At 47.7% G+C, this 15,626-nt stretch overlaps 1 protein-coding gene and 1 long non-coding RNA gene across 3 annotated transcripts in view; one reads left to right on the top strand and one right to left on the bottom strand.

Annotated features, from left to right (window-relative positions):
• The window catches only part of PLXNA2 (plexin A2), a 216,131-nt gene that overhangs the window by 176,604 nt on the left and 23,901 nt on the right, over positions 1–15,626 (bottom strand). For both annotated transcript variants that reach the window (XM_077157666.1, XM_077157668.1), the window contains exons 2-3: positions 14,039–15,306; positions 8,814–8,996 (exon numbers count right to left, since the gene is read on the bottom strand). In XM_077157666.1, the coding sequence (XP_077013781.1) occupies positions 8,814–8,996; positions 14,039–15,226 (1,371 nt within the window). In that variant the 5' untranslated portion in view covers positions 15,227–15,306. The remainder of the gene's footprint in view (positions 1–8,813; positions 8,997–14,038; positions 15,307–15,626) is intronic.
• LOC143680994 (uncharacterized) lies at positions 6,398–9,291 on the top strand. The gene is made up of 2 exons (XR_013174285.1): positions 6,398–6,691; positions 8,590–9,291. It is a non-coding gene; the product is annotated as an uncharacterized LOC143680994 (long non-coding RNA).

The following is a 15,626-nucleotide window of genomic DNA, read 5'->3' on the forward strand; positions in this document are numbered from 1 at the left end:
ATCATTCAACCGGTGGTACTAGTCTTTGAAGCACAAAACTAGAACATGGTGTAGGTGATACTGACTGCAACAACCCCAGTGGCACTAAACTCCTCCATCCTGGAGTCTAGAAACCCCTCTGGAAGTTGAGGCCGGAAAAGCATTTGAGTCCTGCAAAGAGATTCAGAAGAGTAGAACCTCAGGTCCCACCCCCTCATCTTGTGTCTCCATATATTCTCCGCTTCCCTGGAAAGAAGGGCTCATGATAACAGAAATACGGAGAAGCTCAAATAGGTACAAGCTTTTGGCTTGATCATCTTGAACTATACGAGGAGCCTAGGTGCATGCTGGGTCCATCTCCACCCTGAAATATTTGCAGTTCTCTTCCAATTCCCATATCCTACTCAGATTTATCATGTGACTCTGAAGAAGTTTGTGAGCTCTGTGAACTTTAGTATAACCATGTGCAACATTCTTGTTCACCCAAAAATGGTATGAGATTAATGTGCTCATAGAAACAAAGGGGATTTGCGCTCCTTGGAAGAACAGCATGGTAAGAACGGAAGTCACGGTAGCAGTGAAAGTGGTACTGGCAATAGTGACTGCCATCTACTGAGCACCTACTCAGGGTGAAGCTCTGTATTAGGTACTTTACATGCTCCATGACTAATAAGCAGAGCAATCTTGCAAGGGAGGTATAGTTTTCCAGCTTTATAGATGAGATAACTGAGGTTTCCCCAATGGGAACACAGTTCATCTGAGCCAGAACTATGCAGCACTGGGATAGTATGGTTGGCTTGGGAGCATCTAAAGAGTAGGGAATGGCCCTGTTTTACTTAATTCTGCCAAGCTGCGAGAGTGGAACCAATACTTCCCCCAGCCCCACCCTGGGGAGGGTGTCAGCACATATTGTTTGGTGATATGGAACTCCGAAAGCTATCGCTAGTGACTAATGCAGCTGGATGCCAAAGTCCAGCAGGATTAGATTAGTTCGGCTCAGCTGGTCCAGTTTTCTAAGTATTGTTTCCCATGACTCAGGGCTGGGAGCAAGGGGTAGGATTCTTTCCCCCCATCTGACCTTGTAAACATGTCACTGAAAAGCAGACTGATCTGACAGCTTCACTGCCCCCAGGGAGCCAAGGAAGATGCAGGATTTGGGGGAAGCCTCAAAGATTTTAATAATAATAATAGAAAGTGCTTTTGTGCCAAGCACTTTTCACACATTGTTTTATTTAATCCTTACAACAAATATGCAAGGTCTTTATTATTACCCTCTTTCACAGAAGAAAAAAAATTAAGGCTCACAAGTTAAGTGATAATAGCAGCTAATATTTAAGAGCCTGTATGCTCAAGCAGCTCTCTACTTGTTTTATATGAGTTATTTCACTTATCCTCTATTTCTTTCTATGGTTGCTTATCACGTTCTAAACAGATGATATATTATGCTTATTCATGTTTTTTGTCTCTCTTTCCACATCAAGATACAATCTCTGTTAGGGAAGGTGTTTTTGACAGTTTTGCTCACTACCATATACCCAGCACCTGGCACACAGTAGGTATTCAATAAACATTAGTTTAACAATGAATTGTTTCATTTAATTCTCATTATGATAGCATGAGGCATGTACCATATTGTCTCCATTTTATAGATGAGGAAGCCGGAGCTCAAGAAGGTCATATAGTTAGACAGTTAGAGACAAGACCAAAAGCTGACAGGCCGTATACTCTTCATTATGCAAACAAGTTCCGACCTGAAGGCAGGGAACTGGACCAGGAGGTCTCTGGAGGTCCCTTGCAACCCTGAGGGATATGTCTATCTACGCCCAGCAGCCACAGGCGAGGCAGGAGGAGTGGTCCAAAAGGTCATGTATTTCTGTGGTTTGCATTTTCCCTAAGATGAGGCCTCTGTAGTCTCCGGAAAATTTCACATGGGTTGTTTGGGCCACCTGGATTCTGTGAGCTTGAATCATAACCTCCCACCTCCTTGTCCCCTAAACACAGTCCCCTTCACCTGTCCTGAGACAAAGGCCTGAGAAACAGGGGCTCACTCTCGGGTTGCATAGCAGCCTGCTAAACACACAGCCTTCTGCCTCGTGTAGGGACTGCCCAGGATTGAAGTATATAAGGAGCTGCACAAAAGATGCAAAACACAAATGAGCCCTTAGTTTGCCCCTCTTTCAGAATGGTTCTGAGAGATCAGGGCTTTCTCCTCTGGGGTCAGCTGGGCTCTGGATAGAAACCAGCACTTCCCTCTCTACACCTGTCGTGCTCGAGCAGGGGGAGGTGGTGGCAGGGGGGTAGGGGGTTCTGTAAATATGCTCCTTCACTGTGCCAACCAATGCAGCCTTTCCCAGCTTTCAGACCAGTTCCTGGGACCCAAGAGGCCTATAAAACAACAAAACAAACAGTGGGTTTGGCGGCGGGAGCCTGGGCAGGCAGCCAAACTCATTACTAGGGATGCGGTGGTGAGCTCCCGGAGCCACTGTCCCACCTCGGCGACGCAGGCTTTGGGGAGGGGAAGAAGGGTGTCTGCTCCCGACTAACCCAAGCCCCAGCACTGTCTAGATGCCTGGGGGAGTCAGGGCCTGGGGCAGCGGTCACAAGTCCCAGGAGAGCCACTAGGGCTCCTGGAATTGGACCTGGAGCCCTGCCTGTTTACTCAATCAGGGTTCACACCGAGAGACGAGTGAATCATTTCCACTCAGAGGAATGAGTGGCTATTGTTTGACAGGATTGGCAGAGAGAGAAAGGCATATTTCTCAGCTTTTCATCTAACTTGGCCTTCTGTCAGCCAAGGTAACTCCACCCCATGAAGGAGCCAAAAAAACAGGTTAGGGACTTGAGTGTGTTTGGGGAGGAAATATCAACGCCAATGTCAATACCTTCAACGGTGGGTCATAAACCCTCAGGTGAGATGCTTAATATCTCTGTGGCTCAGTTTTCCACATCTGTAAAATGGGGTAGATATGTAGGGAATAATCATCATAAAAGTTGAAGTAGTTGAGAAAACATAGAAAGGCCACATAGAGGAATCTTGTCAACACACGGGGTTACCATAAAAGTGAGCAATAAATCTGGGGCTGGGGAGAGCTAATAAATAGTTCAGTGCTCCTGATGGATTCTTTCCAATGCGTAAGCTTCTACTGCAAAAGGCTTGCAGTTTTCCCGGCTTTGCTTAGTAAATCATTTGTGAGATTAAAAAGAGAAGAATCGGTTTGGGACGTCAGGGCTTCCTGTGGGCTGGGGACTGGAGACCTTGAGTTGGGATGTCCCGGAGGGAAAAGGAGACAGCATTTTCCTCAAGAATTTCACAGGCATTTCAGCTGCTATTAGCTAATGGGAAAGGAGGTGGTACCAAAAGAGACCTGGGCCTCTCCAGAGCATAGAAAGGGCTAAGTCTCTAAAGACTTGCCGAAATGTCCCAAGAGTCCTAAAAACAGAGGGCTGGCAGGAAGACCAGTGGTTACTGGACCTTCTTACTAAGTACCCCCCTGCTGCAGGAAAGGCACATGGCTCTTCTGCTACTCTGGGGATCTCTACGCAATGGTATAAATGCCATTCTCTTCTTCCACCCCAGTCAACACTTCTGAAAGTAACCCCTACCCTCTTCAAAATGTTATTAATCAGAAATCAAACTCTTTTCCTGTTACCCACCAGCATTCTTGTGCCTCCTGGACTCATCCTCAGTGCCACTCCAACCCTCTCCTCTCCCTCAACCTGCCAATACATCATAACTTCCTTTGCAAACTAGCCACATAGACAGGAGTCACTTATGCTGTCTGATTCCATTCCAGTCAATGCAAATGGGAATATAACACACAGTATATACCCAATAAATTTGAGTTAATTTAATGAGCAGCTAACATGTGATATATGTTGATACTGGTGATTGAGGTATATAAGAATGAAGACGAGGGTCCCTGTCCTCAAGGATCTGTGGATCTCGAGAGCACTGGACACACTGGCAGCTGCCACCTTAGCAGATGCTCTTGCAGCAAGCATTTGGTGGCATGCTGAGGGTGTCTCTGAGGAGGGTGACATTCACAATGCTGGAAAGGACAGGGTAAGCCATGAGGAAAGACATGCCACCAGCCATTGAGCAACTCGCAAAGGTTTTCCAGGTGGAGTGGAGAACAGAGAGCCAACACTCTCGGCTGCTGGTTAAGGACCCCTGGGCAAGAAGCTAGAGAGTGGGAGCAGAACACACCCACCCACCTCCTCATGCCCACCCCAGCCTCTCTGAGGAGGCCCTGGAAGGATGTGAAACCAGGGCTAAGGCAGTAGTTTCAATAGTTGCAAACAAAGGCTTCCTGAATTTTCCCTGAACCCCAAGACAGTCCTTCCTCCCCTCTCCCTGGCATCTTCTCCTTTTCAGTGTGTCCCCCTCCCTCTTATGCCCTGCTACTTGTGCCTCAATTGCTTTCTTGACGCCTCCCTTCAACCTGGAAAGTCATATTAAATGTTCCTGCTGCTACTCTTCCCCAACTACTTTGGCATCAACTCCCAGGATCTCTTATCTGGACTCCCACAGCCTCCTCTTTGCTGGGAGGGATGTCATCACAGCAGTGTGCCCAGGCCCCAGACTAACCTGCTTTCCCCACCCTGTGTCTTGCCCCAAGCCTGTCTACCATCATCATCTTGGCCATGCCTTGCCCTGTCTGTGCCAAGCACCTCCTACCTCATCCTGGGGGGCTTTAAGCTATGCCAAGGGTAGGCTCAAACCCAGCTCAGACTTCAAACCTTCATCCAGGATGTCTTGGATCCCCTCTTTGCTCCTCTTCTCTGTCACAGCCTGCCCTCCTTTGTCATACACTCCTGATGAAGGAGTCAGAGGAATAGTGGCTGAATAATTGAAAAGATCATCTGCTCTAGTGTAAGAGTCCCCTCTCCAGCCTGCCTGATTGATGACTGAGTCTCAACCTAAATATTTCCACTGGCAGAGTGCTCATTCCCTCTTAGGTCAACTCATTCCGTATGGGACAGTTTGGCTATAAGAAGCCTCTCCCTTATGGAGAGCTGATTGACTATGACTTCTACTCAGTGGCCCTATTCTATCCTCTGGAGCCACATGGGACTCCAACTCACCTCCCATAGCTTAATGGTTAAGCACACTGGATGTGAAACCAGATGATCTGTGTTCATATACTGACTCTTTATCTTTCTTGGCCTCCATTTTCTCATCTTTAAAAAGGAGATAATAATAGCAACCACCTCATAGAATTATATAAAGATTAAATGAGTCATTAGAGATAAAGCTCTTAGGATAGTGCTAGACACAGAATATGTGCTTAGTAAATTATATTATCTGAAGAGAGCTGTTTTGGCTCCCCCTTTACTCTTTTTTTTTCCCCTTGGGTTAACATACTTTAAAATTATTTTTTTCTTCATATGGCATGTTTCCCATGTCTTACCAGCTTTTGGTTATCTTGCTGACCATTTTTAAATTTGCTGAAGACCCTCTTACCATATTATCTCTTACCTCAAGTGGAGCCACTGCTTCTTAAGACCTGGAAACTATTCTATTAATGTGGTGAACATAAATTAACGCTGCTGATGCCGAGTCGCATAGTTGGCTCATGTTGAGCTTGTCATCAGCTAAAATCCCAAGATCCTTTTCATTTGAGTGGTTACCAAAGGAGATCTTTTAGGAACTCAGAAGGCTCTCCAAATTCCTCAAGGCCCTTGGGTGCACTCCAGACCCCTTGCAAGTGCTCTTCTACTTCTTTTGGCACCCGAGGTCCACAATGCCCTTCTCTCTCACCCCCAACTCATCATTCACCTGTTTCATTCTGCCTTTAAACAAATCATGATAATCTTTTTCATCCATAAACACTTCTAGATTGATCACCCTTATAACTGCTGGTTTTACTCAAACTGTTCACCTTCAGTGGTGAATCTGCCTGTCTCTTTATCACCTTTAACCCATGGAAGTGATATATCTCTTGGCTTCTGAAGTCTTATCCTTATTCTACCCACTCTTTCCCTGTGCTTGTGTCCAGATCTATGATGCTCTCCATGTGTCCAGCAGTGTATGAGGAAGTCTGTGACTCAGCACCTAACAGCACCTTTTATCCATGCTACTTCTAGTGAGCCCTGCTTCCTCTAAACTTCTTCACACTGGGACATCCCGTTCCTATGGGCTCCAGTGAATGAGGGTTGGACAGTCTGACAGACGCCTGGCCAGGCAGGGAAGAAATGAGTAGTTCTGACGCTCCCTGCTTCTCTCCCTTTTCCAAACTCTTAGCTATTTTTTTTTCTTTATTTTCCTTCCTGTGTTGAAAGAGCTATGGGCCCTGGACCGTGGAAGGGTTTCCTGGGGACATTCCATAAATTCCTCATCTGGAGAGAGCTAGGAACAAATGGGTGGGTAAATGGTGGACTGGCAGAAATCTGGGTGCGGTATCGGGTGCCTCAGAGATGTGTAGGTGGAAAGGAAGGGTGAGTTGCCTAGAGAAGGGGGTATTATGAGCTCATAGAAATAGCCAAAGAGAAGCCAAGTGAAGAGTAAGGAGCAGCAGCCAGCCTGCAGGTTAGAACAAGCTGTGGGCAGCCGCGCTCCCACCCTCGCTCTTGAACCCCCTGACGTGCCTCCACGGTGACTTGTGGTTCTGACAGGGCCAGGAGAACTTGGCCCCCTTGGGTGTGTGGCTTGGGAAGATGCCCCAAACAGCCCCCTGCACGTGTGGCATGAAATGCACAGAGATCTGGAAAGGTCAGCACATGGGTCCTTTTCAGTCTGGCTGGGTCATTTTTTCTTTATTCAATCCTCATTCATCCCTTCAGCAAACACTAATTCCTCAACTCATATCTAGGACTGAAGAGAGTGGAGGCACTAGCCCCTGGCTGAACTCTGTAGCAAGCCTGGACCTGGAGATTGTTCTCTATCCCTAGCTCTGTAGCTGCTTCTCAAAGTTTGAAGAGAGCCAGATTGGGTGTTAGGATAAGAGGCAAGTTGTCTTAGATCTCTGTGCTTGGGCAAGTCACATTTCTTCTTTGGGCCTCAGTTTCTCTGGAATGTAGTGAAGGTACTGGGCTGGATGATCTCTAAGGTTCCTCAGAGAATGGTTCTATTTTGCAAAACAGCCATGGGGCCTATCCCATGTGCGAACACTAGGCAGAGGAACTAGGGAGGAGGAAGGGAATAAATATGAATAAAGCATGGCCCTGCCTTTAATAGAATTTCACAAGAACAAAGGGGACCGAGAGTCATGCGAATGATTCAGGGCAGTGATTGAAGGTGAGGGAAAGGGATAGGGAAGGGGCAGGGCACTGTCCTAGTTGTGGTTGCTGCTGGTCCTTACAAAGTCTTTGTGCCATTTAGAAAAAGGCAGGCCTTATGGGCAGATGAATTAGTAAGAGGAGCCCCTCTGGGGAGATGTCTGTCCCCCAGGGTACATGGCTTGACAAGAAGAGCTCAGGCTGGATTTCAACCCCTTCCCCTCATCCTAGGCCCCTTTGCTGTGCCAGGCACAACCTGCACAGCTTTATGTGCTGAGTCTGGCTGAGCAGGGAAGCAGTCAGCCTCAGGGATCCAAGCTGAACCCTGTTTCAGTGGAATATGCCACCTTTAAATCATAATGGGATCTTACCCAATAACTCCTTTCCTCCCTCATTTGGGAACGTAAACTCAGGGACCACACTTATTCTCTTCTCCATATGCCTGGAAGCCAAGACAGACTCTACAGTCCAGGCAGGGTGATGGACACAAGCGAGGAACATGTAGGAACCTTTCCACTGAGCCAAGATAAGGGTTAAAAGGCTTTGGTATCATGGGAACCAGGAGAGGTCTGCAAGGTTCAGCACCTTCACATAAACCCAGACCAGTTTTTTTCACCTCCTCTGGCAGTACCTCAGAACAAGCAGGACATGGAAATTCATCCTCAGACTCCTTCCCTTCTACCCCCCTTTCACATTCCCAAACAGCTTCTCTCCTAATGCTTTAAATATATTAGGAGGAAGAGCTTCAGGGGTGATGACAGCTTCAGAGGGTGAGATGCAGTGAGGCCTTGCATGTTCCTTGATCCACAGGTGGTGGGACAGGGGGAAGGTGGCAGGGAGGTGAGAGCTTGGGGAAAGGGGATTAGCTGGGACCGGAAAGAATGTGGCTGCTGTAATCTCACATAATGAAGCAGACTGTGCTCTCTGCCTGCACCCTCAGCACTAGACAAGCAGGTACAAGCTGTTGGCTTTAGCCTGCTGCATAAAAGGACTCCCGTGCTGCCAGCCCCAGATAGCCTGAACCCTCCAGCTGGCAGAGGTACCTAGGGTAGGCATGGAATAAGATGTCTGCTTTCTCCTTGTAGCTCAGATCTGGTGGGGGGCGGGTGAGGAGGGGGAGAGTCTGTGATTGCAGGAAGAGGGAAGACAGGAGACTGGCCTTATACCCAGGCAGTTTCACATGCCATCAGAGAGCAGCACCCACATTTGCCCCAGCTTCTTAGAATTGGGATTCATATTCTGCTTCAACCGGCTTCATTGGACTCAACAAAGAATTCTGGCCAGTATAATCAACTCTACTGTGATTTGTGAAGTGGGTGATTCCTAATGTAGATAATCAAAAGATCAGTTTAACTTGATTTGGGAATGAAGAATGATTTTTCTTTTTCCTAGGCAGATGCACCTTCCGAATTCCTAGACAACCACTGGCTGACGGCGGCGGGGAAGCAGCTAGAAGATAATCCATAAAGTTGACCCTGCCCCTCTCCCTCTCCCCAGGAAAATCAAGAGTCGCTTGTAGTTAGGTCTCCTCCAACAGCTACCATAAAATAGAGCCTAAGGGACTTTCAGTTGAGGAGCTGGACAGAATCGGGGTGTCCGAGCTCACACACTCTTACCTTTTTCAGCTTGCCACCCTTCGTGCCCACGAAAACCACACTGTAGCCGTTGTAAACGTAGGAGGCCACGGAGGTCATGCGGTCCCGGCTGCTGGCGTACAGGGTCAGGCCCTCCACTGGAGTTGAGCCTCCGAGCGGTTGGTTGATGTCCAGTCCGCAGAAGTTATCATCGATGGGGACGGGCTGGAGGGAAAGGGAAGGAATTGGGTGAAGAGCAGCGGGGCATAGCCAAGTCCCTCTAGACCGCCCCCGCCCCCCAGCTCCAGCCCTAGGACGCCAGGCCTTGGGGAGGCACAGACATAGGATTCGGCGGCCCTACGTGGACTGAAAACAGAATTCACCAACTTAACCTACAAATTCCATATTGGCGCCAACAAAACCAGATAAAGGAATGGAAATTCCTCCCGCTCACCTGGAGTCACCCATTCATTTTTCTGCCAAGAGAACCAGGGGCAATTTGTAAAGTGACTTGCTCGAACTTGTTTTCTGTTTTTTTTTTTTTGTTTTAATTAAAAAAATGCTTCAGTGGATATGGGGGTCTTTTACTTTAGACAGGGGTCCCTACAGTGGTATTCAGCCCAGAGGCAATATCACAGGATTTCTATTAGCCTGGAGAGGGTTTCTTGTTTGTTTCTTGGGCTGCAAGGTTTCCCTTTGGGCACAAGGAATTTTAAGCCATTTATTCTCCACATCATATACTGGGGGGAGATTAAAAAGAGCCAGAATAGTATTGAGAATTATAATTTGGAAAAGCTACTTAATCTAAATAAGCCTTAGTATTTTCATCTGTAGTATTATCTTTCTGGTAGAATGGCTGAGGAGCAAATGAAATCGTGTATGTAAAAGAGTTTTGTAAGTTGTATAACTCTTTGCACTACTGTACATTACAGATCATCAACAATGTTTGGGTAAATATAAATAAAAGAGACGATGTCCTTCCTATTCGTAGCCTTTCAGAGGGAGTGGTAGAGTACTGGCATAAATAATATCTGTCAGGAGAGACCGAGTAACATTTAAAAAGAGATTTCCCTGAGCGAGAGAAAAAAAATGCTAGACAGAAAGTAGGAAGACCTGGTTTCTCTCGGTGCTTTACTGCTAACTAGCAATGTAGTCTTAAATGAGTAGCTTCCTCTTTGGGAGATGTTAAAGAAGATCTCATTCAGCTTTTTTAAAAAAGAATGTGCATGCTTCCTCAGGACAGGGGCTGCAAACGGGTGGCATTTTTTGACTGTGCGTAGCAAGGACTGAGCCACGATGGGTGCATTGCATGATTACATGACATGTACTTCTATGGGCAAAAGCTGCAGACTCTGGGCTTGATAGAGCCCAAATCCCCTGGCAGCTGTCTGGAAAGGCATCCCAAAGGAAGAAGGAAATGACTGTTTTGGGAAGCACAGAAAGCATCAGGGAGATGCCTGCCCCCTGCCCCGCTTAACCTCCTCCTGTCACGCTCACCAGGGAGGAGCAGGGTGACACATCTCTTGTTGACAGCCTCATTTCCTTGGAATAATTGGTTTATAAGCAATGCATGTGCTTTTTTCTTGTTGTTATTGTTTTTCAAACCAGGAATTTCCCTTCTCTTGTGATTCCTGGGTGTTTTGCAGGGGTCGGCTTCTCCTGCTACTGGTAGAAATGGTGTTGCTACACTTATGTGAGCATGTGTGTATTCTTTAGGGAAGTGAACTAATTTTCAGGCTCAGGATAACCCTTGAACTCTGGGGCCCAACCAGTACTCAGGAAAGGCGTGAAGCAGTGGTATGCTGGAAGCCATCAATCTGTGAGAGAGGACTGTGTGTGCATCTCTGTGCTTGGTGAGAGCACACTGGTAGTCTGAAACCAGCCATGGTGGTAGTATTTACACCATGGGAATTGGCAAATGCTACAAATCAGGCCCGCCCCCTCCCCCAACCCTCTCTCCCACAGAGAGAGCAAGTTGTTGAAATAATTATTAGCACTCAAGCTCTCTGGAAAGGTAGATGAGAGTAATTAGCTACTCCTTTTTACCTTTCCTACTTCTCTTCTTAATCCCTATATTGTAGGCAACAGAATGCCCCAGTAAGACATGGGAGATCTAGATTTGTGCCTCTACCACTATCTGGCTGTGTGACCTTGATGTGTCCCCTATCCTCTCTGAGCCTCAGTGTTCTCATCTGTAAAGTGAATGGATTGGACAAGGTCATCATCAAGCTTCTTTTCAGCTCTGAAAGTCCTCGATTTCATGGCTTCAGCTGCTTTCCCAGTTACTGTAGGGGCTGGTAAGGCTGTATAATTTGGGCACAGGTGTAACCCCAACCAATTTCTAAGAAATGATGACAGAAAAACCCTCTATTAATAGTGGTTTTCCCTACATCCCTCCTGACTCTAGAATCCTCAGAATTGTAAGGGAAATGGTTTGCTCTGAGCCCAAGGCTCTGGGATCGGCTGATATTTCTTTCTGTCTTTTAAATTGTCAGACATTCCCCCAACACCTGATGCCCCCTTGTTTTTGCTCAAGTGGTGAGAACTTTGGGTATGCTTTCCTTAGAAGCAGTATGGCTTAACAGAAAAAGCTTAGGCCCAAAAGTTATACAGGCTGAACTGAGTTAAAATCCTCGTTTTATCATTTAAAGTTGTGTGGATTTAAGAATTGACTTAGTCTCTGTGAGTCGTTGTTTTTCCTGTTGTGAAGTGGAAATAGTAATCCTTGTTTTCTAGGGTCACTGTGTGGATGAAGTGAGAGAACACAGACATTTCCCAGCCTCGCCTTTAGTACACAGCTGCTCTTCAGTGAATGCTAGTCCACTGAGCGCAAATATTTTTCTATCTTGATGTGAAAGTTCCCTGTTAGTCTAGCGGTTATGTTAAAAACAAGCCCTGGGATCACAGCTTCTCTCATTTGTCCTTAATCCCCTCAAGGCCACTAAGAGGTTTCTGTGTCCCTGGGTCTTGAATCCCTTGGATTATAAGGGTCTTTAATGAGCCCTCTCCGTGTGCAGTCCCCTTCTCCCTGCAACCCCATCCCCTAATGCCAAGGAGGACCCAGGAGGCTGTGATGCTGAAAGGTTAAGGTGTGAGGGGCTGTTCTCAGTGAAGTCCTGGCTCACCTGCCATCACCTCTCTCCTGGTGCCTTCGCTGCCCTTTGGTCACTAGCCCGGGCTTGTCACTGTACACCACTGGGGCAGAGAAGGGTGGTGGCTTCCTCTTCCCTCCAGCTCAGAGGCAGGCAGGAATCAGCAGTTTCCTCCCAAAAAGGCCCCCTCTGAGGGTTAACACTTGCACTTCCTCTTCACTTCTCCTGATTGGTTAGGATCATAGGCCATAAAATTTCAGTGCTAGAAGGCATTTTAGAGATTATCTAGCTCAACCTCCTATTTCACAAAAGTAAAATGACCAGAGCAAAATGACTGGTTCTTTAGTACTATTATTCATATGAATAATTATGCTGCCATTTATTGAATGCTTATTATGTGCCAAATATTTTGTGAAGCATTTTACATAAATTTTCTATCTGATCCTTTTAATAATTGTGAAAAAAGCATACTATTATCCCTATTTTAAAGATGAAGAAATGATAATTCAAACCAGGTACATAACTTGCCTATAGCCACAAAGGTAGTAAGTGGTAGAACTGATTTTTAATCCAAATCTGTTGGACTTCAAATCCTATTGTTTTAACCATCACCCTACCCTGCTGAGCAAATGCTGGTGGAAACAACAGCATGGTGTAAGCATGGTCTGTTTTCTCACTTCAAGAAGAGGTTTTCAGTCCCAATAGGAGGCAGTGTCAATTTAGGGTACTCAGAAGGCAGCCATATGGGCCCCTCTGTCTTGGCTTTGCTCCACAGACTGCAGATCCAAAGCTCACAGCACTCTGCACAGAAACCTATTTTAGCCCTTGTCACATTCCATAGCATTCCCTCGTAACTGTAAGTGAGCGTGCCAGGCATGACGCCACCCTCCATAGAGTATCTCATCCGATCGTCCCATGAGGCAGGTGTTATTCCCATTTCACAGACAAGGCGTCTGAGGCATGCAATGCTAAATTACATCTGAAGGGGCACAGGTGGAATTCGAACGCTGGTTTTTGTCTCAGAAGCACAAACTATTAGCCACTATTTTATTTTGCCACCTACTTTTGTCTTTCTCTCTCTCTCCCACTAATTATGAGAACCATTACAGTGACTGTACCTTTTTATGTGTGTGTCCCTGTGCCTAGGACAGTGTGGGGCAGGCAGAAGATCTTCAATACCTGCTTGTTAAAGGGATGGAGGGCTGCGTGGATGCATGGATGGAGGGAGGGATGGATGGACAGGTGGACATATGGATGCTAGCTGGCTGGCTGGATGATACAATGGGGAGATGATGGTGACCGCTAAGGGGGCAGTGTCCCGATCACCGGACAGAACAGTGCTCCCCACTGATATTCTTGCCTTCGCTGTCAAGTCTGCAGCCTGAGCTCCCCTTTCCTTCTTCTCTTCCCTTTCCCAAGTCTGCTGATTCTTCTCCAGTTTTCCACTTATGAGTCAAACTCCACTCTCTTGTCTTTTCTCCCAATCTGCACATCCCACTGCCAATGCAAGCCCTGCATATGCACGATCTAGTGCCCCTTACTGCTGACCACCCTCACCTCCCACCCCTCTTTCTCTCACATGCTCTTCTCCAGCTGCAAGTCCTCCTTTCTGTTCCTCAGACATTCTAGGCCTGTCCTGCATTCTTTGCAGCTTTCCCCAGATACCTGTATACTTGCTTTCCCCAGATACCTGTATACTCACTTTCTTGCCTACCTTAGCCTTTGCTTGAATGCCACTTTGTCAGTAGGTCGGTCCCCCTCAGTACTGCCTCCTCCCTTTCACTGCTTTAATTTTCTTCATAGCAATGATCTCTGTTTGACCAACTGCCTATATTTACATGTTTTATTCTCTTGCCTCTCTCATACATCAGCAGTATGACGGCAGGGGTATTTGCCTGGTTCACCACTGAAGCTTGAAGCCTAGAGTTATATCTAGCACAGTGTAGACACTCAATAGATATATTTTTGAATGATTAAAGGAGTCAACTGATCAATCAGAAAACATGACCCAAGTGTCTGGTGTAAGTTAAACCCTGTGTTATTGGTGATCCCCTGTTACCAGGAATCTGAGAACCTCTCTCATCTCGGGCTCTTTTCAGTCTGGCAGTGGGGCCCTGACAGAAAGCTTGATCCCAAGTTCTGAATGAAGGGCAGGGCAAGGTGAGGCCTCCTTACCGCCTTGGTGCACTGGACGTCCTTCCCCAGCAGCCAGTTGAGCTCCAGGTTGCCCTCGCCCTGGTAGCAGGACTGCAGACGCTCTTTAATCTGCAAGTTGATGGCACGGATGGGGAAGGCACAGAGGGCGGAGTCATCGGGCGGGTGGTGATACTGCTTCTGCCCTTTGGAGAAGATGGCGAACAGCACATCATCCTGGCTGCTGATATTGAAGGCCTGGGCCAGCGTGTCTCCGGGCTTGGCCAGGTAAGCGGCCTGCAGGAGGCGATATTCCACCCCAGCCCGAGTGCAGCCAAAGGGCAGGGACACGTAGGAGTGGAACTTGGGGTCATCCTTGCAGAGACGCACAATGCGTGAGGTGTAGAAGAGGTCACCAGCGGAGTTGATGGCCACGCCCTCGGGGGTCTCGGGCTGGACCGTGAGGAAGTAAACAAAGCCCCCGCTGGCAAAGCCGTAGATGTAGAAAATGTCAAAGTGGGAGACCAGGGCCAAGGTGTCGGAGGGGATCTTGATGAGGGAGGAGACAAAATCGCTGTGCAGCTCATAGTCGAGCATGGCCGAGGATTCGGGGTCGCGGGGCAGCTTCCGGCTGGACAGGGTTGGGAAGTAATCCTGCTTGCCGTCCACGGCAGTGCCGATGAAGAGCTTGCCGTCCTCACCGTTGGAGCGCACGATCACCCCGTACATGGTGCCCGTCTTGTTGACGCTGGACAGGTAGTGTTCCTTCTTGTGGGACGGCTCCACCAGGATGAAGAGGTCATCCAGACGCAGCAGCTTGCAGACGCCCTGGTAGAGGCTCCCGCAGGCCAGCAGGCGGTTCTCGGAGTAGTCGATGATGAGCAGCTTGTTGACGTTGTTGGTGAGAGTGAGCACTTCACTGCAGGGCTGCACGATGAGCGGCGGGTAGCAAGACTTGTTGTCTTCTTCCGGCCCTGTCTTGTGAGCCACCTGAATGGTCAGGTTGCCGGTCAGCTTGTACACTCTGTTGATGGCCCCCACGTACACGGCCCCCGTTCCACGGTGGACAGTCAAGTGGTTGAAGGTCCAGTCACGGTTCTCAGAGTGGAAAGTACTGAACTGGTGCATCCCAGCTGCCGGGGGGACCAGCAGCACCCAGACCACGGCCAGCAGGGCCACAGACCAGCTGTCCACCTCTGGGGCCCACAGCCAGGGCCTCCTCTGTTCCATTCTGTGCGGGGCAAGGACGAGGAAACAGATCCTCTGAGTTCTCGTGTATTCCACCTTCCTGGGTTGGCCCTCACATGGTTCTAGAAAACAGAAGGCAGAGTTATCAGATGGAAAATAAAGTCTGGGAGGAGTGAAGAGGATCCCTTGACCCAGAGTACCAAACCAGGCCAGCTCTGTGAGCCTCTTTTTTCTATATATTTTGGTTTTTCTATTTTTAACAGACTTTCTGCCTCTTAGGACTTCTCAGGGAATCCTATCATCTATTTTGGGCTCCAGCCTTTATACTGTAAAATACTTTTTTACTTTACAAAGTATCTCTATTTCTGACCTCCTGAAGACATCTTTTTTATCTTCTCAGAGAGGTTAAAAGACTGCTTATGTTCACCCAACTAGTCAATCT

This window comes from Tamandua tetradactyla, chromosome 4, assembly GCF_023851605.1.
Source record: "Tamandua tetradactyla isolate mTamTet1 chromosome 4, mTamTet1.pri, whole genome shotgun sequence".
NCBI classification, from domain to species: Eukaryota; Metazoa; Chordata; class Mammalia; order Pilosa; family Myrmecophagidae; genus Tamandua; species Tamandua tetradactyla.